This window comes from Drosophila takahashii, chromosome 3R (genome assembly GCF_030179915.1).
Source record: "Drosophila takahashii strain IR98-3 E-12201 chromosome 3R, DtakHiC1v2, whole genome shotgun sequence".
Taxonomy (NCBI): domain Eukaryota; kingdom Metazoa; phylum Arthropoda; class Insecta; order Diptera; family Drosophilidae; genus Drosophila; species Drosophila takahashii.
Genome location: NC_091681.1, coordinates 20,741,988 through 20,769,919, shown reverse-complemented (window position 1 = coordinate 20,769,919; position 27,932 = coordinate 20,741,988). Strand labels below are relative to the sequence as shown.

The 27,932-nt window shown below is 39.8% G+C and overlaps 1 protein-coding gene across 2 annotated transcripts in view; it reads left to right on the top strand.

Annotated features, from left to right (window-relative positions):
* Positions 1-27,932, top strand: part of LOC108064508 (homeobox protein prospero) — a 52,235-nt gene that overhangs the window by 13,166 nt on the left and 11,137 nt on the right. The window contains exon 2 of one of the 2 annotated variants that reach the window (XM_017152074.3): positions 19,548-19,995. The exons of the other annotated variant lie outside the window; for it this stretch is intronic. Within the exon in view, the coding sequence (XP_017007563.3) occupies positions 19,548-19,551 (4 nt within the window). The 3' untranslated portion in view covers positions 19,552-19,995. Of the gene's footprint in view, positions 1-19,547; positions 19,996-27,932 lie in introns of those variants that run through there. 2 annotated transcript variants of the gene reach the window in all.

The following is a 27,932-nucleotide window of genomic DNA, read 5'->3' as shown; positions in this document are numbered from 1 at the left end:
ATCGCCGCGGCAATAACGATAATTTCCTGTTGGAGAAAAATTGCAACTCTGCTAATTTGCTGTAAATAAACGACGCGAAAATAATATACAATTAATTGCTATTCCAGCTCGGACTTGAAGTTGCAGCTCGGCTTCAAGTTGGCGGTCAGATTCAGATGCAGTGGCCGGCGGAGCCGATAATGCACTGCTATCCCATGGTATCCCATGATCCGCCAGCCATTTCAGCTCCCCGCTGTCTTTAGCTGGCAGATCGAACCCTCCGGAGGGGCGATGGGCGATGGGCAACGCCCACACGCAACGATTCTTCGAGGGCAATTTGGAGTTTGGGGCGCTCTGATCGGCAAATTATGAAGTGCCAAGGAAGCCATTTAAACGATTTAATGGCACCCTGCGTTTCCACCGCGTTTCCCAATGATCGTAAATAAACAGAACGTAGAGGTACAGAAAAGCGAGCAGAAGTAGTAGAAGCAGGCCCCTCTCTTTTCGCCCTTGGCCCCCGATGACGATGCCCTCCTGGTGGTCCTTGGACTTATTCCACATTGGTCTTGGACTGGTTGTTTTCCATGGCAAATGAATTGATTACCGCTGGGCTAAATGCGAATGGGTGAATTGAATTCATTGGCTTGAGATGTCAGTGTAACATTCGGGCAAGATGATATAGACCACAGCTGGAGTCTGACCTAAAGATTCCATTCATGCGCTCTCCACTACTGATCCATGGTAAATTATCGTTTATTCATGGATCATCCCTGCAGTTTATTATGACGTTCAATTTAAAACTCTATCGAAACAATTTAATTTCGTTTTAAAAAAACATTTAGTTTTATGGGTTTATGTGGAATAATTAAACATCTTTGTTGGAGGAATGCCTCTCTTTTTCTTTTGAATAGTTGGTTCGTTCATATATAGCTATTTGTAATTAATTGTATTTTGTTTTAAATAGAAAAAAGGGCCCATTTTGATATTTTCTCGCTACAATTGTTATCCATTTGTATATTATTTAAATTTTCCTTTTTTAGATGGCCCACCAACCCAATTAGAATGTATCTTTCTGCTAGATTTCAGACACAATTGAAATTTACTTGCAAGCCGCAAATAAATTTCACCCGTCAAGTGCGATTTCAAAGTTCCGAGATCCAATGTGCAGTGCCGGGAATCAGACAAAGGCAAGATAAAAGTAAAACCAAATTGTTACCCTCGGTTCATCCATCGTACTGCAGATTTGCAACAATGTCGGCTTGTAGCGGAAGTTGTAGAAGTATCTTGTAGTTTGCTGCGATCTAAGTGTGTTTGTAGTGCGCCTTTGTGGCAAATGATTTGGGATTCGCTAGATGAACTTGAAGCTCGGCTGAGATTGTGACTCGTGGCTACGTCGTCATCATTTGATTAATTTTTCTCTTTGTTGGAAAGTTTTCTTCATTTGCTTGGTTTTGTTTGGGATATTTCTGATTTGTTTTGTTTTTTTTTCATCTCTCTGCTGCAAAGTGAAATCTCCGGCTGGGCTGTGTTTCTCCAATTCGAATTCCGATTCCAATACCTATTCCAACCCAAGAAATTCAATTTTCCACAGCGCTCGAATCGGCTAGGGTCTTCAACTCCGATTCAGACCGCATGCCAAATCAATTGTGTCTCCTAATAATAATCACAATAATTCGTTATTTCTTTTGTGTTTCAATTTCGGTTTGCGTCAACGTCTTTTTTCAGGCATCTATCTTTAGCTTCGAAGATTGTCAAGTGCTGGGCACGTACTATCAGCTACTCTTGGCTTTCTTTTCATTTCCATCTTTTTCTCCGCACACATTGCACTGGATTTTTTCTGTATGCTCTCGACCAGGTCGCTAATTACGCAAGCACATAGTTACCCGGAGCCCTGGAAATAAAATGAAAGCATCAATCGCGTCCAGCAGATACGGGATATGAGATACGAGATACAAGATGCTCGCTGCCAGATACATTTACACCCAACTCGTTTAGCACTCAATCCGATCTTCCTATGCATATTAGTTATTAGCCCCGTCGTAATTGAATTAACACCCGTTTCGGACCCGCGTTTTTCAGTCTTCTTGACTCGGAAATTTTGTATTTCGCCAGCCGTTGGCCACGATCTCGAACTCGATCTGTTTCTTTATGCGAGGATGACGCACGATGTTTGGCTATGGACCAAGTGCCATTCAAGTGCTAAAAACTTGCAAAAAAATAGCCGAAATAAATGGTTGAATAAATAACTTAAGTTTAAATACAATATTTGCTTAATTACGTACTGCTTTTATGGTTGGGTGCACTTATATTTAGATGAAATTTACATAAATTCTCACTTGCTAGTAATTTGTACACAAATGCCTTAAGAAACTGTTGTTAAAAGTGATCTAATGTTATATTATATCCTAGATAAAAGATAAGCTTAATTTTTGTGGGATTACTTAGATATTTCCTTGTAGTTTAATGTTCTATTTAAGTCACTTTAGAGCCATCATTAAACTTATGACTGTGGGAACCACGTCGCTGTTTAGCTCATTAAATATATACCAATAGTATAAAACTACGAACGGCTGCAATAGAAGAACATTACACAATCAAACTGCTATCATTTAAAGGTCACCCAATATGGCGCAATAAAATGCTACCAAAGCTAGACCACAATTACCAACTTAGTCAAATGGCCATATCACTTAGCAAAATGTTACAGGCTGCCTCGGCTAACTCACCTATTTAGCCGTGCATCATTATAGCTTACCTAAGCATCCAGCAAGTATGCTATATGATGATAGCCCCAATTTAACTAACCGTTTAACGATCTTGCACAAATCCCCGACTCGTCGAAACCCAATTTCGGTGGGTTTCCAAGTTGTGAGTTATTTACCCACCCAGTAGTAGGCTCCACTTGAGGGGGCGCCACTCGAATGCACGCAGTCTGATTACACCAGATTTTCGTTATTTTCGTTAGTGGCACAGCAGCAGCAACTTTAGCGGGAAATTGTTGCATGAATAGCAGCGGGCTAACAGCAGGCACAAAACGAAGCCAAAGCCAAAACCAAAATCCAGCAAGCGAACGCGACGCTTCAACGCTCGTCAAACACTTCAATTACGAATTCAATTTGTTGCTCATTAAGCTGCTGAAATGTTTATCAACATTTCTGCTGCCGCTTTTGTTGTTAGCGTTGTTATGCAATTGGCACGCGCTAAGGTCCAAAAGCAACAGCCAACATTTTTATATTTTCGGGTTATTGTTTGCTCAAGCTCAAGTCTTGTTTTGATTTATTTAGTAGGTATTGTTATTGTTATTATTTTAGCTAGAAGCTACCTAGGAAGTCGAGTTGAATGAAGACTTGAAAAGTATTATTTTGAACGGCAGAGTAATTCAAATAATACTGTGAATATTTTATATGTTTAATTTGCGATTACCTAAGAAAATATTAAAGGCTTAAATATTAAAGTATGAGATATTAAAACAAGAAATTTCATATCTCTTAACATATTTTTTTGAAAGTTTTACAGATCTTTATAGGCAATTTTTAAATTTTAGACAGAATATATATCGTTCCAATGATAATACTTTGTTGTGAGTAAACCAGGGTATAAGCCATACCGATACTCCTAATCTGACCCTTTCTTTATTGTTTCACTGAAGCTTGGTTACATTTTTCGTGAGTGTGGAGATTGCATTTCCTTCACGTTACGTGTTGAGGTTGAGGGCACTTGAAGAAAAGTTTTACGATCATGATGACCATCACGCTGACGATGATGATGATGATAGTGAGCACTGTACACAGGCATTGCCATTGCCCTTTACCATGTGTTGTATAACAGGGTAAAAGTTGCAGTGCCCCCCACCTGGAAACTTCAGCCCCGTTTCCACCTGCCCCCCTCTCACAAAACAAGACTTTTCCGGGGGCCATTGCATCCTACGGGTAAAGACTCGAGACTTCATATTGTGTTTCTCACGCACTTTAACACCATTTAGTTGATAACAATCGCAGAAACGTTTCGCCCCTCTCCTTCTACCCCGCCATTTCCCACCGCGTGCAACGCCACTTGCCACTTGCCACCGCCTTAACTTAACTGCACGCCGAAGATGCTGTTTGGCTTTCCCAAAATGAAAAAATAAAAAAATGAGAAAAGGCACCAGACATAAAAAATTCAAGCCGCGATAAGCAAAGTCCACAAGCAAACGGACCTGAACCTGAACCTGTGCACCCAACTGGTTGCCAGCCAAAAAACGGAAAAGATGAATAAAAAACGCCAGGGAAAAAAGAAATACCCGTACCGAAAAAAATAGCAGGAAAAAGTACACATCGAAGGAGAAAGTAAACTTTAACGAAGCTGCCGCAAAACGTTGAAATGTTGCAAAGAAAGCAGCCGAAGCCGGCAAAAAGGCTGAAAAGAAATATTTCTCATCTCTTTCCTCTCTTTTTGGGCAAGTGACTGAAGTTTTGGGTTTCGTTTCGGTGAACGATGAGCTTGTGATAAAAAGTTGCCAAATATGAGAGCAAACTGCGTGAGGCGAGTTGTAAGAAAATCAAAATTATAAATATTGTGGCTAAATATCTAAATTAAATTTTTGGAAGAAATTTAAATTTTTAGAATAATTGAATAAAAACATTGAAGTTTGTCATATTTATTAAAATATTTCTGACGTAACAAATATTCTTATTTAATCCAATCATTTTTTAAATATTCAATCATAGCTGTAGTAGTAAAACGAACCCTTATTAAACTAATTGCACTAACAATTTCCGCCTTGTAATAAAACGGAACGAATTTTGCAAGCAATTTTCCCAGCCCAAACGATAAACTTCCGTTCAGTATGTAAATTTTAAAAATTTTCATAAACTCTTACAGATCCAGATCTTCCCCTCTGTCGTTGGTTAAACTTCCATACAACTGTTACTGAAATTCCTCGCAAATGTGCTATGAAATCAATAAAGTATTCGAAGCATTTGTGGCAGCAGCTGGTGATGTTGCTGCTGATTTTGCTGATGCCGAAGCATTCGCCGTTTCGACCACTTTGTAGCTGCCACTTGTTGCACCTTTCTCCTTTGCTCTGGCCCCGCAATTCGATACGAGCCGGGCGATGATAAATTTCTGCAACCATAACGGCCACAGTCGAGTATGTGCCGCTATATATGCGATAGACTACACGGGAAAAAAACGTTTTTTTCCATTTGTTTTAATTATTGTAAGGATTTCCTATACAATGATAACTACCTATATGTACAAAGATTCTTCTGATATTTTCAAATTCCTTAAACAAATACTTGATTATTTAAATAAATCTTAAAAACCACTTCAAGAATTCTCAAGAAAGAATTAAACAAGATTTCGGTATTGATTTAATATATATTCGGTGATATTCGGTATTATGAAACCGCATTAAGTTCAATTGTTATCGATCGTAAATTTAAAGATATTGTTGTCTGTGTAGCTACCCCCACTTTACCTCCTCAACCTGCAACTTATGCGCATAATTTTGACTTGATTTCATTTTTCTCGCATGCGATTTTTATGTTTTTCTCCTATTCGTTTCGTTCAATTTGAAATTGAAATTCAAATGTGAATGCACCTGAATCGAAGGAGAAATGGGGGATCAACGATCGATGGCCCAAGTTAGCCAGCTGACCAGCTGGATATTTATTACCTCACAGCGAATGCAAATTTTCTACTGAACTCCCCCTCCGTTTATTTTCTGCAGCTTCTCGGAGGAAAAGAAAAGCTACTGGCGTAAAATTATGAAAATTTCCTTGGAGTTTGTCGACCTCAGTTAAGGTTGAGCTTCGAGTGAGCGACACGAGAAACTAGAGAAACGTGGGGGAGTACATACATAGCATAAAATGTTAGCAGAGCCCCCATCAGAAACCAGTCCAAAAATCCATTGACAAGGTCACTTCCGTCACATGCCGCCAAACCGTGTCGTGGGTGGTTATTCACCTTTTTTGCCAGCCTTAATTGTTTGTCAAGGCGCTTTCGAGCGAGCTCTAAACTGGGTCAAAACACACAGATTGGCGCCTAATTGAGAGGTAATGTGGCGGGGAGAGGACTTCACATTGACCCTAGTTGGGATGAAGAGCGGCAGAAACTTTTTCAAGTCTATGTAGCTGGAAATGGAACATTTAGCTCGATTGCCTTGAGACCTCGCTAACGTTTGGCTAATTTTTTGAGGCAATTGACAGGTACCTTGAATTGTATTTTTTCTCCGATTTAATGGGCCTCTATGACAGCGCTCCAGTTAAGAGTAATAACGTGTGACTGTTCGGGGTCTGCTAACTGGATTACCGTACTAACTGGCCTAAATGAGGGGGATTACAATGGGGATCAACGGGATTATAGCTTCCAATAGAGAAAAAAACTTGAAATAGAGCACTGAAATTCACAGTTAAAGAACTGTTCTAAAAATAGCTAGACACTAATTTAAGTTATGTTATCATTTACAATTTGTATAAATAATTACATTTATGTTATATAATTTCTATCTAATTGTCTTATTCTTTTATTTTCAGGTATGTAAATCAAGAGTTCTAACAAGTTATTTTTAAAACCAAAAATCGGTAATATAATATAAGGTACATATTCCAATTTCTCCAATCATTAACTCAAAGTATCTCATAAATGAAGACCCAATCTCAAGCTTCTGAAAATTAAAAAACAAAAGAAACTTACTCTGAACAGCCAAGCCCCTTAACAAAATGATAGTTTTTAATTACAAGCAATTTGTAGACACAATTGTATCTACAAGATAGACAAAGTTCATGACTTCATTTGTACAATTTTTTTTGACATTCACTTTTGTTTTCAGACATTGCTTTGTTTAACTTTTACTGTCGATTCTGTCGAGGTCTTGAAAAATTTTGGGAGCCACGAAAAACCTTTTAATTACTGCTTTCGGGAGAGAGAGAGAGAGTGAAAGGGAGAGACATATAATTAAAATTGGCAACTGCGGTTTATAGAAATCAAGAGTTTTTTGTGCTTCTCCTCATTGAAAGTCTTTGAGACGGATGTACTGAGCCATCGCATTGATCAATTACGAGACGACGTCTTTATAAGTACACCTAAAATATTCAGGAAAGAAGCCGAGAAGAGAAATACCATAAAAAATAAAACTTTCTCAAGTGCCGGCAGTCGATCAATTGAAACGCTTCAGCGAGCAAAACGATTCAATGAAATAATTACAGAGTCAACCGCAAGATAGAAACCCCTCCGCGCCCTCCATTTCCCGCTGAACTCTCTGCCACACTTTGCCACTCGATGTCGCACTAACAATTTGGAAAGTAAAAGTCAAACTGTCAACGTATTTTTTGTTTGCGAGGTCCAACCTTCCTTCCATTCAATTGAAGACTCTGCCATAGATGATGATTGATTTTTTTCGTGTAATCCGTGTGCTGTTTTTTTCTCTGCTGCAAGCGGATGAGTTGGCTGAGTGTTTTTGGGCTGGTGTGTCATATAATCAAAAATCACTCGCACGGATCAGTCGATCAATTACTTTGCCCAATCATGCAGTCATGTGCGAAGACTGACATCTGAGGAAGGGACTCTCGAGAGCTTTGGTAATAGATCTGTGAGCAGGGAGGTTTCGTAATGGTTCAGATACTTTTTCAAATTCTTACAACTTGTCATTATGCATCTTTCACAAATTACATACTTTTAATAATGAGGAAATAATAATGAGAGAAAATAATTATTTCTATGTTATTTAAATATTAGAAGCAAAAATCTACTAAATTAAAAATAATATACCCAAGTAACTACAATATTATAATGTCTTAAAAAAACATTTTCATAATCTGCAATTGCCGTTTTCCCCCTTTAATTGTTTATGCAAAACTTTCCCAAAATAAAAACCATTTAGCCATGAAATACTTTTTGCAAATTTTCTACACCTAAGTAAATGCTTTTTATGAACATTTCGATTTTATCGTTTTTGAGCAAATCGAATGCGATTATCAAAAGCACTTAATTGGCAATTAATTTTTGGCCGAGCTTGTGCTCGAAATCTCCAACCTGAAGCGTGGGACTCCCTGCTGAGATTGGTGGGTGTGTGATGGGGGGTGTGTGGTGTGGAGAAGTGTCTTGGAGGTTCGGTTCGGTCAGCCACTCGAGAGGGTTCACTTTCTTCTTTCTTTCTTTCATAGAGGCCTTTTGATGTGTGTGTGGTAATAAAAGCTGATGAGTGGCACCCGCAATCCACCTCCAGCCGCGTCTCGCCCCCCTTTCATCGGCTTCATCATCTGCACGATCGTCATTATCATCATCGTCTTGTGGCAAACACTTTCATTTGCCGTTGACAGAAGTCGTCAAGTGGTCAAGTGGGGACACTAATGTAAATTTAAGGGGGGAGTGGGCCGAAAACTTGTTGCTGCCTCGTTTGTTTGTTCATCAACGTCATCATCAGCGTCAGACTCCCAGTATCCAAATAATGAACACAAGAAAAAAACACGAAAAAATTTCACTTTCAAAACTCACCATAATTCCGGGGGGTATCCATATATTTATGGCGCGGGTGCAGCCAGGAAACGCTAACTTGTAAGCGTAATTGTGTGGCAATTGTATTGGATTTGCATGCCTCGTTTTCTTGCATTGGCGATTCGAAAATTGATGCTGATCTCGGTCTCGGTCCGTCAGTCAGTCCGTCTGTACCGGTCTCTTTGGCTCTTTTGGTGATTTGTCGACAACATTTTTGCCGCTTAATTGGATTGTGGACGGATCTCTTTGTGGCTTTGTGGTAATCATAATACTTTATTTAAGTTTAATAATTGGCTGAGGCTTTTGTTTTCAGTCGATGATCAGATAAAAGTGAAGTTAACTAGAGATTTAGCGCAGGATAAATAAATTAGGATGCGGATTTCCTGTATATTGCTGTTTATTGATTTCTCTTTCTTGTCCGCTTTTGTCCTAGATGACGAGATCTGTATCAACGATCGGATTCGTTGGGAAAGCTAGTACATTGTAGGGAAATAAATAAGGAACCGAAGCCATTTTAATGTTTCAGGAATAAAAGAAGAATATAAGTATTTGGATTATATTATTCCGACTGCTGAAACAAATAAGTAAATGACTTCTGTGGCATAAAATCATGAACGATTTTAAGAGGTCGTAAAGAATTTTTATGACACTATTGAAACATTAAATGTAAGCTCTTCTCTTTAATCGTCATATTTTCCGGTCCCGCCAAAAATTCCTCCTCTAATTCACGGCCAACATCTGCTGGCACTTTCCTTTCAGAGCCCTTTTTCTTCGCTCGCCAGCAAGCCATAAACAATTTAAGGTTTTTTAGCAGCTTTTGCTTTTACTCGAGTCGTGCGCGAAACCGTGAACCGTTTTATCCCCCTGAATAACTGAATGACTGACTGACTGAAAGACTGACAGACTGCCGGCAATGGACTGGGACTCTCTGCTGGAAAATTACATAGTTTTTCCTCTAGTTTTTTGTTCGGTTTTCGTTTCGTTATTGTTGCCTTTCAAGTGAAACAAATAGAACATAACTTTTGCTTTCACCTTTTTCAAGGGGAACCTCCGCACAACAACGTCAGCAGCCACTCAACGACAATTCCGGGCAAAAATCTCCAGTTTTTTCTTCTTCTCTTTTTTTGTTGTTGTTGTTGTTGGAGGAGGAGGTGTATGCCAAAAGCGGACAGCGGAGTTTGTTTGTAATTGCGTTGGCCTACACGGAGAGAAAATTATTGATCTTAAGCCTTAGTCGATTGGTTTAAAAATAGATACAAAACTGTAATAATATGTAACAGAATCTAAAGAGATTTGCCTGAGTTTTTAAGTACATTTTGGGAACACTGATGTTTAATTAATGATAGTATAGTTTGTAAAAAAAAAATAATTAAACAGTACAACGTTAAATGCTAGTACTCTATGTTTGTTCTACACAAAAGTTTTAACGTTGAAACAATTATTTTAACCGAAAGGTTTTACAAGTTTTATATTATTTTTAATTAGTTTGTTTTTTCAATGAGCTCCCTCGATTTCTCTCTCTGCACCACAACAATGGGATGGAGGCGGAGTTGTTGTTGGCGATGTTGCTGAAGTTTCTGCTGAAGTTGCGTTGGCGTCTGGCGCTCAATTTGCATGCCAACAGCAGCCAAGCGAGGAGCTCGGGGAAGGCGGAAGGCGGGGGGCGAAACAATTTGTTATTTGCCTTTTGCGGCTCGCGTTCTCTGCCATTTCAATTTTCGCAGGGGACAGGTGGCAGCTGGAGAGGTGGGGAGATGGGTGCTGCTCTGGGACCAAGACCAAACTAACCCAGTGACCAAATGAACCACATTCTGGCAGCCCTGCAACTTGGGAACTACCTAGATGTGTCTGCGGCTGCTTAGATATTCTGAACGCGGCCTGCAGTTGAAATTCGCGCGCGCATCCAAATAGATTCGGAATGCTCGACGCATGGCAAATGGCAAATAGCGAATGTTGAAAGATCCAAGAAAGTTTCTTCTTTGCTTCTTTGCTCGGGCAGAGCAGACTTTCCAAAAGAGAAGATTTGCTAATTTTCGTTTGGGCAAGGGAATTTACGAGCAGTGCCAAGGCGCCTGACAGTTTGGAAAGTGCTGACTGCTGAAAAGGGCCAAATACTCGTAGACGACACTGGAAACTAGAAACCGCTCAAACATTTTCGCACAAAACGCACAGCTCAATGTCGCTTTAATTAGGCAACGACAAAGATAATGCCAGCGAAGCTCACGAACCACAAATCACAGAGGGACCCAATCGATAAGGCAGACCTGGGGTTAACCTTTGCCCAATCTTCGTGCACGCCATGTAAAGGTTAGAGGTCAAATGTAATGAGCCCAAACCGCGCACTCACATGTGAACTCTTTTTCCCTAGCCTTCTGCCAGGGGCAAAATGTTAACTGTTATTTGCAACCGGTTATTAAGTCGCTTGGTTTGTTTATCTCTGCCTTAAGTGGATTTATTTTCGGAAGACCTAATAAATTTTAATAAGCGTGATTATAAAACAAATTTGACATCCAATAAAATGCATAATATTTGCATTATTAATTTATGGCAACCCCGATTAAAATCATTAAATAGTAATTTGAGCTTGCAAATTTTATTTTTGCTCTGCCAGTTTTCTATTAAAAAAAAAACCCTCCTAAATCATAGTTTATTCGTATAGCCATCCATTCAAATATCAAAGAGTTGCCCCACTTCAGCTACATCTTTTATATTTTATACACACATGTCGTAACACTGCCACTACGCAAAAGTAGGATAATTTCGGTTTAAACTTTGGGACATGGCAAACATCATCATCATCATCTTCAACCATGTCAAACAATCATCCGAAAAATCACTAATCATATGCAAAATGTGAAGGTTAAAGCCAGCAACGAGCTAAGGCAATTTTTGGCTGATTTGCCGTTTTTACTAATTTTTAATTTACGTATTTATATCGAGAGCTTTAATTTACATCATTTTTTATTTTTTCGCCGCCGCTGATCTTTATTTTGCGTTATTTTCGAAAAGCAAACACGTTTCCAGATCGCAGCGAATGTAAACTAGTTTCAGTACAATCTGCTTTAGGCTTTTTGGGCAACTCAGCTTAACCTCAGGCAATTTATTACAGCCAGTTTGGGGTTTTATGTACAAGTAAGTATATGCAGATCTTTTATTTCAAGCTGTCCGTCGATATCGATCTGCCTTTAAATATATATGAAATAGATTTTATGGTCCATTTTTTGTCCACTCAACATTTGGAGACTTGTTTAATGGCTAAATCAAATGATTTGTGAGCAGCTATATTTAAGTGGATTTTTTGTTTGTTGATGATAAACCTATTATTTCAAGTTTGTAGGAGGTGAAAAATTGAAATAATGGTCTGGTAAATAAAAGTGAAGTGGCGAATTATTCAAGTGTGCGATTTTAAGTTCGAAACAAGTACCTACTACAAAGTACTACTACAGTAAATATTGATAAACCAAGGATCCACATGTCGACTTTCTCCTACATACATCTAAATTTAGCCCATAACTGATTTCTTTACATTACTCACTGTCATTGCATCCGTCTTCCTATGACGAGCTGTCAAAATATAAATACCCTGAACAAAAAATGCCATTATAAATTTATATAATTTAACACAGCAGGCAGCAAAGTCTCATTAAATGCACTAAAATATTTCGATGAATTTTTACGTTTTTTTGTCATTTCTGTAGTCGGCTGAAGTCATAAATTTGTCGCTCATTAAATTGCTGTTTAATGTTATTTAGCACGCGGCCACTCACGTAATCGCAAATGAAAAAAAACGCTACAACAAAAGAGCTAACTAAAACTATCTTAAGTTGCAGTTTAACGAACTGTGACGGGACAAGCTTGAAGAAAAAAGCTGTTAAAAATCTCCTCGACTTGACTTCAACCTACATATATATTTTACGGACATTGAAGAGCGTTTCAAATTTGTGCAGTAGCGCGACCTGAACTTTAATTAAGATTTTCGCTTTTCCCTTGCGCCGTAATTAAAAACTGTTCACTTCAGTTCATACATAATTTCTGATGATTTCTTAATTAAATTATGTAAGCTGCGGGGAAAGCCGAGGGAAATGTCAATTGAGCCGGGGCAGATTACCCCGTGACCCAAATTGAAAAATTAATTAAAGTGAACGCCCCGGCACGGTCATCATACCTCCTATATTTTCTTCTCCTTTCCCGGCCAGTGGTCCACACCCACCCACATTTCACTAACTAACCGACTAACAATTGGTCAGGTTTTCGCCCCCACCCCAGTCCGTTTTTGGGCCTGGCCGATCGACTTGGGTTTTGGGTTAGTCCCTGACCGCAAACGTGAAGCCTAATCCGCGATCCCTGCCAGAACACAGCGCTGCCCCGGCAGTTATAATAATATTAAGCATACGCCACCTACAACAGCAACAAAGCGCAGAAAAATTGCAGCTACAATCTGCTTGGGCCCTGGGTCAACTCCCCTTTGCTGTAGCTGAGCCAAAAAAAAAAACAAAGCCCAAATAAAAATAAATAATAACAATATTTTTCAAACAACAAAAGAAATCAACAGGAGGAAAAGAAGCGCCCAGAGCAGATAGCCAAGCTAACCGAAAAACCAAACCCATTTTAACCGTTAAGCACATTTGACTAAATCTGCTACACATGGGCGGCATCCGCATTGCGGGGGATCCACCGACAGTGGCGGCATTGCGAAGGGGGTAGTGGTAGTGGGTGGGAGCCAACTGAAGAATAAGCGATCGCTGCAGGAAATGTGCAGAGGAACATCGGAATGAACTGGAATCGTTTGTATCCCCTCCATCTCGGCTTTTTTCGGCGATAGCAGATCGCGGTACTAACAACAATAGATAACGAGAATGAGGCGGGCTTTTAGGATTAAAGGCAGCCGCTGATTAAATACTCTTGTAGAGGAATTTTATTAGATTTTTGCTAAAAGCCTTTGAATACTTAAGGTGGGACTAAAAAACACGAGGTATTTGGTGGTTTTAGAATTTCACCTATTTTTACAGAAATAAAGATAGGAAGTTTGAGAATTAAATATTTCAAAGAATTAAAGAAAGGAAATGCAGAACATAAGGATTAATATTTCAAATGCTATTTTTTATAAATTTATAAAAGTTTAAAATAAAGTTTAATTTTTGATTTCCTTACTAATAAATAGATTAATCATCATGCTTAACCTGAACTTGTTTGAAATCTTTTCTTTTCATTTAACAATTTTATTTTACTGGTTAAGGCATATTTGTCAACCAGCTTTCGAGATATCTGCGATGCCCGATTCGCTGTCATCTCCTTTTCTGAGTTAGGGTATGCCAAAAGGTAGCCACTTGTTGCAGCAGGAAGCTGAAAGAGCCAGCCCACATGCACCACACTATCGCACACACACACACATCGAGTGAAAACAGTTAAGACAACAGCAACAACAACTGCAAAACTGCGAGCTGCCGACTGGCAACAGGAAGACCTTAAACTTGGCCTCAAACGTCAGCGGCAGCAGCGGCGGCAACGTCGTGAAGCCAGTACACAATAACAGCAACAACTAAAAGCAGCAACAACAACAAAATACAAAGAAAAACAACTGCAACTGCTGCACAGTCAAACACACAATTCAATTTTATTTCATTTACTTTGTTGTTGGCTGCGGTTGCCATTCGCCAAAGAGCCTGGCTGTGGGGCTTTTGGCCCAGCCTCAGCTTCAGCCTGGTAGTGGATTTGCTATTGCCATTTCTGTGTGTGGGCTGCAGCTGCCCCGCCCCCCGCCTTCCGCCCCCCCGGCTCGTTTGGATGGCTCGAATCGTTTGGATCGCTCCACTCCGCTCCATTCCAATCCGCTCCTCGAGCGCCAGCAGCTCATGAATGGGAAGTCGTCGCAGCTTCTAACTCATTTTCCTGCCTCCAGTTGTTGGGGCTCGTTTTTTGGTATCTTTTTCTATTTTTTTCCTTTTTTGTGTTTTTGTGAATTGGCGTAAAAATGTTGTGAGAACAAATGGTTGTTAACTTTTGCACATATTTTTGTTGGCTTTTTGTCGCTCGTTTTTTTTCCACTGCCTTTTTGTTGTGCTGTTTTTATTTCTCTGTTGTTGTTGCTTTTGCTGGCGCGTTAAATTGCGTTTAACTGTTAAACTTTCCGCTGCCCCTGCTGCAAGTTCGTTGCCTAAGTCTTTCGTTTTGCGCGCGATTTTTATTGCCCATACGAAGTTAGTTTTATTTTATATTATTTTCGTTTGCTCTCTTGCCGCTTATGAAATCCTGCCGTTGTTGTATTAATAATCATAAGTAAATATGTGACTTGTGTTGAGTGACTAACTGGCTGAGTGCAATTGTGTGTGCGTCTGTCTGTCTGTCTGAGCCACGAAGTTGCCGTAATATGCCGTTAGCCAAAGGCTGCGAGCTGTTTTCCCCTCTGTTTATTACTTGGTATTTCAGTGTTTATTGTTTTGGGTAGGGCGACAATTGGAGTTAACGAAGGTTAGCCAAAAATATTTTTGGGGGTACAGATGGATGAGAGATAGTTGATTGTCATTTATGGCTTGGCTAGCAATTATTAATTAAATACTTGATGGTTGAGTTTGTGGCCTATTAAATTATGTCTAATTAAAATAAATAGTTTAATTATATGTGGGTACGGGAGATCAACTTCTGAATTTTTCAATGTTTTTAAATATTTCAACCTTTATTAAAGTTTTTCGAGATGCATCTGATTCAACATTATTAATAGCTCAATAAAAGAAACAAACACACACAACCCATACTTTCTGCTTTGTTTGACATATTGTCACCTCTGCTTTTCAAACTATGATTTCAATACCCCATAAATAAAAGCGAAAACGAACACCATTCATCGTGTACATAAATGATTGCCACCCCATAACCTTGAAAAAATCACATTGAAAGCCAACAGGTCAACTGGCCCAACCGAAAATATTCAAATATTATGACATTCAGAATGAGGAAACCGAATTCCATTCATTAGGAAGACCAGACAACACCCCACGAATAAAAGAAGAAACAATCAGAATTGATTGTAGAATGTTTACTTTTGCGTGTTTTTGCGTGCTTAGAGATCATTAAATATTCGAATGGTGTAAGATGAACAAGAAGTGGGGGAACGTCGCCGAGCTGGACAAATAAAACAGAAAAAAATCACACAAAAACTGGCCTTTCATATGCAAAAGAAATCCATTTACTATTGCGGACAAAAACGAGTTAAGTTTAGTTGGCTGGGCTGGAACCAGATCTGTGAAGGTCAGCTCGTTTAGCACCTCTCCCCGAGTCTGGGGCCATCCTCTATAGACAAGATGGGGCCGGAGAAATAAAATAAGGTGAAGTGGAATAAAATGGAATCAAAGTGCTGCCTCCGCTTGCCTAGGTTGACAATTTTAATTGCGTGCCAAGTGTCTGCTGCGGTCATAAATCATTGGGAGTAGTGGGAAATTTTACGGTTTTTTCGGGTATCACTTGCAATTAGCCGCTGAGCTAGCGTTTAATTTATATTATTAGGGGCCATTTACAGTTATGTGCCGACTGATTTGTGACTGTCTCCTTTCCTTTCCTCACCCAAGACTCATGGCCATTGTCAGCATTCAGCATTCGGCATCCAACATCTGCATCAGCGTCATCCTCTCCTCATCGTTCGTGGTGTTATTTCTCGGAGTAGGTTAATAGTGCCAAAACGTTGCAACAACAACAACAGCAAATGGCTGCCGCAATGACTGCAGCGTTCAACAAACGGTGCCTCATTTATTTCTCTTTTTTCAACATTTTTTCCTGGCTTTGTTTTGTGTCTGTGGCACCATTAGTTGCACCCTTTCATTCTGGACAGAGTCATGGAATAACATTATTATCCCGAATTTACCGCCGCACTCCCTTTTCACCCTAGCCAATCCCCCCAAAAGGAAAAAATAAGAAAATCCCATTCCCAAAGTGCTAGGATTATTTATGCAGCATTATTATTTATTTTATTGACAGGCAGACAGAAAGAGTTTTCCCTTGGCTTTCCATACTCTCACCAACTGATGTAGAACCCTGATTTGTTTACCTTAATATTTGGTACTGTCTTATTGAAAATATAAACTTTTTTCTGGTTTTCTTTATCATAGAAAGCACAACCTAAAAATGGTAAACTAAAATTGATGATGTGCAGTACAATTTTGATTTAATTTATACAAATTAACTGGTGGGTGCTTAATTTTAAATAATCTATTTGTTATATTTGTCGCAGAAGCTAAACACTTTTCCAGTAATTATTTAAAAATAAAATCTGGTAAAGAAATTTCAAGCAGCGTCTCCAGAATTCGTTGCGCCTTTTCTCCGGCTAATGACAGTCACCCATCCCAGGCAAATTGACTTCGATTCCCGGCTGGATGGATGCTTTGACTGCTCCGACAGCCTCGAATGCTGCTCATGCTGCTCCTGCTGCTGCCAAGTGGCAATAATTTGCTGACTTGCCCAAAAGTCGGACCCCAAAGAAGAGAGTCCCGAAAGAAAACCTTTTACTTTGCGCTAATAAATTGCCATTAAACGACTTTGGAAGGCATTGCCACAATTGTTGCACCATAATTTCCCATCAAATTTTTCACACTCGTTTCGTTGGTTGGTTTTTGGTTTTTGGCGCTGCGAGTGTTCGCGATAATCAAATATTTGACCTCTGCCGCAAATAAATTCCCAATGCAATCGCAGGCCAGGCCAAGGAATCGAATCCAGTTGGCCGGAGTTTGGCAGCCTTTGCTTGAGCTGAGCTGAGTTGAGTTGAGAACGTGAAAGCGCATTGCCGGCTGGCCGGTATCCGTTGGATGCAGAATGCCGAATCCCGAATGCTTGCTGGCTGGCTGGCAAAACGTCGACGTTGCGTGTTAAACACAATTCAAAGTCTATAATTATTGTACAATTGCCAGCAGAACCAACAGAGCCCAGTCAGGCTTGGCTCCGGCCAGATCCGAGCTCCTGCTGCCGTCCGAGGCTGGGATTGGGATTTGGATTTCGGATGGGGACTGGAGACTGCAGTTGGAGCTGGGACACCAACAGGCAGCAGGCAGCATGGAACATGAAAATTGTAACGTGTAAGTTGCAGTGAGCAGGGGAGCAGAAGAGCCGAAGAGCCGAGCATTCCAAACACACATTCTAATTCCACATTCGCCCCGACTTTGGGATTGACACACTGCTGGCAGCAACTGCCGGTGTGCTAGAGATGGCTTCGTGACACGACTTATTAAGCTTAAAGCATAATCCCCTGATTGACTAATTGATATAATTGAAACAATGGCAAATAAAATTCCAATGATTTATAATGTTGAGTTATTATGCAAAATACAGTTTAAACTTTGCTTATCTGAATTTTCTAAGCGACAAAAAAACAAATCTTTGAAGGATTTCCTTACCTACCAAGAGTAGTCAAAGTTACGGATTAAAATATTATTTTTAAAAATTTTTTAGTTTTATAAATTTAACAAAATCGATGTTATTTAATATGTAAAAGTTAAAAACACTTAAAAACGAGATAACCCCTAATGGATAAATATATCTCACTGAGCACTAGCACAATCTTTATAGTTAAAACATATTTAAAAACCTTTAATTTTAATTACACTAGTCTTTTGTTATTGCATTACTTATTATGCTAGTTTGCTAATACAGTAGTATAATTCTAGTGCTCTCCACACGTGACCACCACCAACAGCGACGGATGTTTATCTGAGTGAATCTTTAGCTGAAGCGCCTGAGAATCGCGCTCCTCTGCTTCGGCTTTGGCTTTAACTTTAACTGTTAACTTTGCTCTGACTTTGGATCTCTTGACTTGCAATTAATGCTCCAGACCTTACTGTGTTTTTGCAGCTATTGTTGCTGTTATGGTAGTATTACTTTTTAGTGGCAGTTTCGGGGAAGCGGAAGCGTTGCCCACGCCCACTTATCAGTTGGCCAGGAGTTGGGGCGGAAAGGGGGCGAAGAGTGGGGTAAGAGTGGGCGGGGGTGTCATTGGGGGGTGTTGTCTGAGCCAGCCAACCCGCCCCCACGCACACACATGGAGAAAAAGATAGCCGGCGATCTGCACCACAGATGGCGGCAATAGTTGAAAGTCTAATTGTAAACTGTTGTTCGCAGTTTTCCTAACTGTTGCTTGTTAGGCGCTTGTTTATTAACAATTTAGCACGGAAAATTCACAGGCAGCAGGCAGAACAGAACACAGGATCGGGTGGGAGGTTGAAAATTGGGCAGAGGCGGTGGAGGTGAGAGAGATCTCCTTGTGGGCGTTACTTATCTCTCCAACCGGGACCACCGAAAAATTTATGCCCGTCGCCGTAGCGAACTCCTCACATACTCGTAAAGTTCGTCAGTTTATGCGCTGACCGCCTGACCTTCCCCGCCCCCTTCCATCACCCCATCACTGCCCATATCTGCAGCTCCCCCCACCACCCACTGCTCACATGTTTCTCGCCGATCATAACTGTCACAATGTTCGAGGCATGAAAATGGGGCGTGTTGGGTGTCTTGGATTGTTTCTGGGTGTTGGAAGTGAGGAGATTGGTGAGGGGAGATGGGAGGGGGTGGATTAGATCACCGAGATCGGTAGGATGTGGGTTCCTACGTGGGCGGAGGAGGCGGGGCCGACGGTGACGGTGTGGCAAACGGCTCTAGGGCATCGCTGGGTGAACGTAACGGAGGTTAACACATTATAATTTGGCTGTTAGGGAGGGCTGACTTTTCTTTGGAAAAAGGAAAAAGCACTTCCTAAAAGCAATAAACACTTGTTAAGCAGTTGAATCGAATAAAATCGCACACAAAAAATTAAAAGGTATTGAAAATGCATAACTCGTAAATATAATTAGCAATAATCTATAACATATTTGAAGCAACTTAAATTTTTAAATTAAATTTACACTTCTAAGACTAAAATTAAATTTATAAATACAAGTACTTCTTAATATAATTATCAATTAATTATAATATAATTATCACTAATCAAGTTAAGTTTATTAGACTTCAATTTAATTTATGCTGTTCTGTACTAAAGACCATTTCTGAAATCAAACCAATTCAAATAGCTTTTTCCCAGACAACCCAAACTAAATCGTTACTCCCTTTTCTTCTCTTTCCAGGTAAGCTTTTGAAATCTCCCTGCACGCTGTTTTGGGTTATGTAAGCTGGGCCAACTACCCAACTAAGTTAAACTAATGCAAATAATTGGACAGATCGGAGCGGACCAACGCCCTAGCCATACCCCTCAGTCGAAAGCCGAAAAGTGAAAAATAAAAATGTATAGCGAAAATCGTAACAATGGGGCACTGACCGTTGCAGCCAATTTCGATTCGAAATGTAAACGATTTTCGTTTTAGTGGACCGCTGCATAGCAATGCTAGTGCTTGCATAAGTTTTGTGTGCGCAATTCGGGCTAAATAAGCCAGCGGAATAATAACGGCCGGCATGGGTTAATGATGCGACATGTTAGCCAACGAAACACACAGGCAACAAGAGCAAACGAGAGGAAAAAAATGCGTCACGCTTACCGTTAGCATGCCAAGGAGAATCGCTTGGCGAAGGGGTGGAAAATGGGGTGGGGAAATGGTGGGTAAAAAGTGGGGGCTTGAGCCAGCCACGGCGAACGCACACGTATTGCAAACCCCTCCCTGGGGGGTCCCAGTGCCAGTGCAGTAGCATCCCAACCCATGCCATCCCATCCCATCCCATCATGCATTTCCACTCTCCCACGGATCGGCTTGGATTTTCCACCTCCTCGATTTTCCCGCCGCCGCCCAGCATGTGGTGCGCTCCCTTTTTTGGCAAATTTGGTGCAGTGGCAGCAAAAGCAGAGCGGCAGCTCCTTTCACTAAATCTAATCAGCAGGGGAGTAGGCTGCAGCGGGGGTAGCAGGGGCAGCCAAAATGGGGGTTATGGGGGGAGTGGTGCGAAAGAAAACGATCAGAGCAATTTACTCAAGCGGAAAATTAGCAATGAAAAAAAAAGCAACTTTGATAAGCTGAAGTTGATATACCCTTGATTTATTAGGCGAATCGAAAACATATTAATACAACGAATTATTAAGTCTTCATTATTTTGATGACGATCTTAACTTTAGAGCACTGTGATAACCAAAAAAATAAATAATAATAATAATTAAAACTCCATTCAAATGTAAAAATTTCAAGATTTCTGTACAAATAGAATTCAATATATATTTGCAGAATTTTATATATATTTCATCCTTCTTTTGAGATACAATTTGTTTAGTATTTTTTTTTTAAGTTAAACTTCTAGAATAAAATGATCCTTACAAAAACCACTCTCCAGCTGTAAACTCTAAGTTAGAGTATATAAAAAATATTTGAGACTGCGGAAAAACTGGCTGCTTGATTTGACCAAGCCGACAGTGGGCGTTGTGCCGCACAGAGAGCGGTATGAGGGGCGGAAAATGGACATAAGTCTTCCAGCATGGAAATCTTGTTACGCTCGCATCCATCTCCTTCTCCGTCCGGGCAATTCTAATTTCCAACTCCTCGGTGCGTGTGAGTTTTGCTCCATGGAAAAATTAAAAGAAAATAGAAGGTGAAGAGGAGAGAGATCCGCTTGCATGAGCAAATTTGATGCCATCTGTGTACAATTAGCTGTCAATATTGCGCATGCGCCACTTATGCAAAAGAAGGCGCCGATCTGCGGAGAGGGAACTGTGGGGCGATCGGCAATGGTAGTCGGGGAAAAACAGCAAGGCAAACAAAACTGACTGGCGACTGACTCATTTGCCCAAAAGATTTTGCAACACGCAACACAAAGTCAACAACAACACACGCAACTTTGGCTGACCGAATACAGTGGGTCGAATTCCTCAATTTGTTTAAATTGTGGGGAAAATAAAATGCTAAATGCATTTTTAAAATTCCTAAGAATGTTTAATATATCGTTGTGATTTTAAAAGTTTTTTCAAGTGTTTTAAAAACACTTAAAAGCTTATCATTTAATAATTAAAAAATTGTCCTTACCAGTAGAGATTTCTTCAAACTTTAACTGTACTTTTATGGATTGTGATTGCAATTACCATTAGTTTATGCAGGTATTTTGTTAAAAAATGAAAAAACCACTGTTCCCGCTGGCAAGACATCATCAACGCACCTCAAATCGTCACCTCTCATTCCCCTTAACTAAGCCAAATTTATGCCTATTGGCTCACACACAGAGACATGAAGACAAGTGCAACTCTAGTGTCAGACATTTTGCATAAAGACCCCACAGACATCCATAAATAAATGTATATATAGTTATATAGACACGACGGCGAGATTCGTGGCCAGAAAAGATTAGGCGGAGCCACTAAATATGTTTTTGTGTCGCTTGCTCCACATTTGGTGCGTTGGGCAATTCGAGAGGTGGATGAAAACTCCCCGGGCAACGGCACTCGATGTGTGACACATATATTCAGTTGCAACTGCTGCTGTTAGCTGATATTGCTGCTGCGTCCACAGAAAACAAAAAATTAATTTAAACTGGATAATACAATTTTCTTGGGTAAACTGACGGAGATTTTCTTTGCCTTAAAATATACCCATAAAAGTTATTTTTCTCTGTGCAGGATAACAGGTGGTTTGGCCAAAAGCATAGCCACTAAAAGCGCGTGAGTCAGTTGGTATTTTTCGTAGGTTTTATTTTTTCTATTCTTTACAACAATCGATGGACAATGGGGCGTTCCCGTTCGCTTCGGTTGCAGGTTGCAACTGTTACAGTCGCCAAAATTCGTGCTGCCTTTGAGCCTCCGGCAAGTGGCACGCTTCGGGCCAAAGTGAACGTGGCCCAAACGAGGCCCAGTCCGTTTTCGTGGAAACCTCTCGAAGGCATTTCTCTAGGCTCTCAACGAAGGTAAATCAATGTAAAGTGTGTCAGCAGTGTGTGAGCATGTGGAATGGGTAGTGCAACCAAATAAAGTAAAGCTGCCTATCGGGGGTTCTTTATAAAGAGGGTCGAAAGAACGATTACGCTCTAGAATTAAATCTTTAAAAAATTTATTTCGAATTATTAATATTTTTTTATCACAAAATCTTAATTAGTTAAAAACTGATTTATATTTTCCAACTACTTAGAATTATGATAATTTCGTTCTTAAAATTTCAAAGCTCGCAATATATTTCTTAAATAATAAACACCCTTTCCTTATTTGCAAGCTGAATAACATTGAAATTAAATTGCACAGTAAATGTTTTCCTAAATTGGCATTGGATTTTTTTCGCAAGCTGATAGGAAAGAAAAGATGAATTTCTGTTTCCAGAAACTTACCAATTTCGAGAAACATTAAATCCCAAGTACTTGCAGCCTCCAATCTTAGCCAAGACCTTAATGGAAACAAAAGAGTTCCTGAGTCCCCAGGAAAAGCCAAATGGCCCCCATCTCTTCGCCGGCAATTTTCCAATCCACCGCCTTGACAAGAACGCTGCCAGAGAGCACTCCTCCACCGCATTCCCCACGGAGATTTACAGTTGGGCGGCCTGATGAGTGGCAAATGTCTTAGCCCGGGTGGTCCGCCAAGTATCTTAAGTATCTCCGGCAAATTGTACGATCATAACTCAATAGCCGGGCCTCATTAGGGCCCCCGAAATAGAAAAAATAGTAATGGCAAGAGCCAAGAACTCCACTGAACCGCAGACAGATCGTTTGGAGGAGCGAAGTGGCAAAGTTCCCTCGATGGCTGCTTCGTGTGCAACAGTAGCCTCAATTTGTTGAGCTTCCCCCGCAGCAGCCACACACATGCTCGCAGGTATGGGTAGGGGTACCTATATTAGAAACATTCTAACTAATAGCCAAAACATTGTTGAGTTTCCACTCAAAAAATGGATCTTAATTTCCCTCGTTTTCGGGGCAGGTGAGGCGGCAGCCTGGGGCTCCCAAAACAGAACCCAAATAGAAACTGCTGCCCACGAAACTCGCGTCACCGCCGATGGTCACGTCAAGCCGTGCGCGTAATGAGCGTTAAATTTGTGGCCCGCTTTCCATCGGCCGCCTTCCCCCAGTTGTTTTTACTGATTTTTAGTTGGGGCTCTTTTCGTTTTTTGGGCAACTTCTAATCACCACAGAACACGCTTCATTATTGGTTAAATTAGTCACAAAACGGTTTCCGAAGATGAGCTTTAATTATTGCAAAAACGACAGTCTGAAGAACTGAAATCGCTCGACGAAACAATGCCCTGGGAAATATAAGTTAATAAAATGGGCTACAAAATTCGGAGTTTAAATATAAACGATTTATATTTTTTAAAAATTTAACTGACTAAAAAAAAATAGCACATTTTTCAGTAACTTAATATATGTGGAATTTTTAATTGAGATAAATATTAAAAATCTAAATCTATATCTCCTTAGGTAAAGGGTACTCTTAAAAAAAAAATAAGTCAAAGCATTCCAAAGAAAAAGCTCATTTAACGTTTATTTTGTGGCTTGATCTGACTGGCTTGATTTTGCGGCGAATGTGGGTCAGAATAAATTATTAATGAAGTGAATTATAATGCTTCAATTGCAGGCTTGGGCTCACTTTGGCTCAACTCTAGTTTGGTTTTCCCAAGCCTTTCACTGGCTATCAATAAATTTCCGTCTGCGATGGCAGGCGGCGATAAAGACAAACGGCCTGCCAATATGAATTAGCTAAGCGAATTGGCCATTTGGCAACTTGGTAAACAACTTCCAAGAGAGAGCATCCCTCTGCCCCCTCCCCCTCCTTCTCCCTCTCCATTCCGTGTCCAGTATCATCATTATCATTAGCACAAGTTTGCGCCCAAGTAAAATGCTTGGCGATCAGCGGGGCAAAAGGGAGGGGCTGGCGAAAAACTGTAGCAGTTGATAAATGTTAATGTTGATAGCAAGTAAGGCAAAAAAATGCTATCTGGGGATAAAACTTCACGATATAAGAATTTTGGATACTCTAAAAATTTAATCCATAGAGGTGAAAGACTTCCTCTAAAAGAAGTAAATAATTTTTTTAATTCACTTATTTTTATTTTCAAAATGCAACAATAGGCAATTACATTTTTCTAAGATGAAATGTTAATATTATAATACAGTAAGCATTTTCTTGACCACAAATTTAGTTAAATGAATTTAATTAATCAAAGTTTTTTGTCCATTACAACATTCTTAAAATATATTTTTATCTGTCTTCTTATTAATATTTTCTTCATTTTTTTCTTTTTTTAATTTTTTAATCTTTTATATTTAACCAAAATTTAACGTAAGATAAAAGCTTCTTAAAATTTATATTTTCTATTTAGATATTTCCACTATAATATCATCTACTATATACTTTAATCTACCATTTCCGCCTTGATAAGAACCTCTAGAAGTTAGGGTATCCCGGTGAAATGGGCAATTGGCTTCCTGGCTAGCTGAAAAGGTTAGCAAAGTTCAGCGGCGATGCAGCGAAATTCCATTCATTGGCCATTGGAGAAAGAGAAAGACAGGGAGGCTGAGATGGAGGAGGAGGGGCTCATTGACGATGTTGTCGTCTCGTCTGCGACTGAAACCGTGGCTTGTGCTTTGGCTTTTCAACACGCTTGGCCAATAAATTGTGGCCAGCACTTGTTGTTACGCTTTTAACGGTTCGGGTTCGGATTCGGGTTCGAGTTGGAGTAGAGTTGGAGCTCGGATTCAGGTTCATGTCCAGCTACGGTTTCAGCCCCCTCTCACTTTACATTCCTTTTGGCATTGGCCGTGGTTTGGCTGGCTGCTGGATGGGAGTTTGGCCAGATCTATTTTTGCTTAACAACAAAATATTTCTCTTGTACAAATTTTTTACAGGAAACCGAAACTGCTTAACCATTAAAGGCTGCCTCCGAATACCAAAAAAAAAAAGAAACATTTTGCTGCTTGTTTTTTTTGGCCAGCAACAATAGATTTGGCTCATTCGATTAGACTTGATTTAGCCGGGAAGGGGTTGGGCTGGATCAAAAGATTTAGTTTTCAGCTTTTCCCTGGAATTTCCGCTCCATTCGTGATGCTTTTTCAGCTGGCCGGGTCTTTTCTCTGTTCTCCCTGCCGTTTTTCCCATTTCGATAGCATCGCATTGTCATGGTCAGCTACCGGGGGAATAAGTTGTAATTTTTTCTATTACTATTTTATTGGGTCCAATCGGAATTTGTCAAATCATCAGCTGGCGCAGCTGGGGAAGAAGATGGCCCAGGTGATTTGCATAAACCAATTCAGCAGAATCAGGTACTTTTATGCCATATGCCCAGGGCTCTCGTGCGCTATTAGCCTAGAAAGCATTCAGCTTCCATCGTCTCATTCTCATCCATTCGCATTCGCATTGATGATGTTCATCTTTTTTGGCAGCTTTGAGCTTGAGCCTCGGTGGTTTGTTTGGCTAATTGCCCCGCTCGGCCCTCGCCCCGCGGGCCTGGCAACTTTGTGCTAATCACTTTAACATTTGCAACTGCTTTTTGACCCGCTTTTCCACTGCCATCACAGTTGGCAACCGGCAAGCGGCCACCGTTTTGTTTGTTTGTAATTATTTTTGTTTATTTCTTGCTGGCTGTTGGTTGTTGGCTGGGTCTTTAAGCAAGTAACATTTACAGTTTTAGAGGCGTTGCGTGTGGGTAATGATGGGTGATCTATGCGAATATCCAAATGTGTATTAAGATTGCCTAATAGTCACGCCACAAGTTCTGTCCCCAGAATCTTGGCTTCTACTGTGTCACACATTTCTTTCTCTTGGCTCTTCGATTGGCTTTGTTAGATATGCAAATGTGTTTTTGTGACTTAATGAAAGGGTTTCAGATTGACAGCAGCTTAGGCGTACATTTAATTAAACGATCCTCTTAGGGTTTTATTTTCAGATTTAATATTAGTGCCTAAACTTTTAATAAAAAAAAACTTATGCGTGTTCACTATACTATATAATTTTTAAATTATTGAAAGTCGCCACATTGAAATGTACATAAATTATTTTTTGCACTCACCTTTAATATAATAAATCTCTCTCTATTCTCACAAACAATCCGACGCCTTGCGGTCTGGCATTTTAAAATAAATTGTAAAAAAGGTGAGCAGGCTTTCAAATCGAATCACATCAGCGAATACTGTGTAAAAATGAGTCAGCATTAGGAGTGATTCAATCGCCTTCGGATTTATATCTATTTCCATTAAATTATTTATTTTGTTTTATTTATTGATGTATTTCATTATGATAAAAAATTATGATGATCAGAATAGCCTATGTGTAGCATATAGTCTATGTGTATTTATTGCTCCAAAAATAGAAAGTTCCTGAAATTTCTATAGCAATGAAAATGCGAATGTACCTAGAAAGAACTCTTTATTTTGAAATGGAAATTATTAGTTGAAATGTCTATAAATCCGAAAGTAAGTGGAACAAGGCTCTAAACTGTGCAAATATTTTCCAAGCAAACTATAAGCTTAACTTCTTTATTGTGGGGTTTCCACACCTCCAATTTGTGGTTATTTATGTTTGGCCAACTCTTTTAGCCCGACTTGGCTCGAATGTTTTTTTGGAGCTTCCCAACGAAGACCTGCACAAGCACATTGACAACTATGCAAAGTCTGTCTGTAACTGCCTAACCCTGACTTTACTCTTCATTGCACTTTTGGCATTGAGTTGTTGCTGCCGACGACGCCGAGCTGCAAGTTGTTGTCTATATAAAAGAGAAAAAAAAAGAAGAAACCTGCAACTTGGTCAAAGTGTCGCCCTGACATGTTTTTGCAAAAGGCGCTTGGTAGGAGGAAGGCGAGGAACAAGAAAAAAACACTTTCCGTCTTTACGCAGAGCTAAAACCGCAAAGTGTCTTTGGGAAAGGCAGTCAGTCGGAGACTCGGAGAATCGGAGACTCGGAGTCAGTCCATGACATGTTTGGACTTTCTGAGCAGGAAGCCAACCAACGGCAAGTGGCATTGTGTCTCCTCTGTCGCGTCGTCGTTTGTGCCACAGGTTGCACCTAGGTGCACCAACATGTGCAATCTATAAGCTACGCTCGAAGAAAAGTCAAGGGAATACTTAAAGTCGAAACTTAAAAATTACACTGAATTAGCCACATTTATAATATCGAGTGAATTTATTCATTTGAAATTTATAGATATCATTGACTCTTGATTGTTTTTTAATTTAGTGTCATGTTTTTATTTTATTAAAATTTTTGATTTGATTTGTAATAAGTATAAGATTACGAGAAGCTGATAATAAAAAGTGTACAAAAAAGTGGAATTTTATATAAGAAATGGTTATTGTTGAACGACTTATTGGAGTACTATTTATACAGTACTAAAATCAGTTTAATTGATAATTAAAACTATTAAAAAATAATATTTCAAGTAAAGGATAAAATTAAAGAACATTTTTAACAAATGAAACCCTTAAAGATTTATTTCTGTGTAGAGAGGGAGAATCCAAGGGTAGACCTGTGCACTTGACTGCCTCTGCAGAAATGTTTTGAGGGCATCCCAACACACTGGTCACAGTCTGGGTCTCTCCCATTCATTTGCAGTTTGTTTTCATAGCCTTT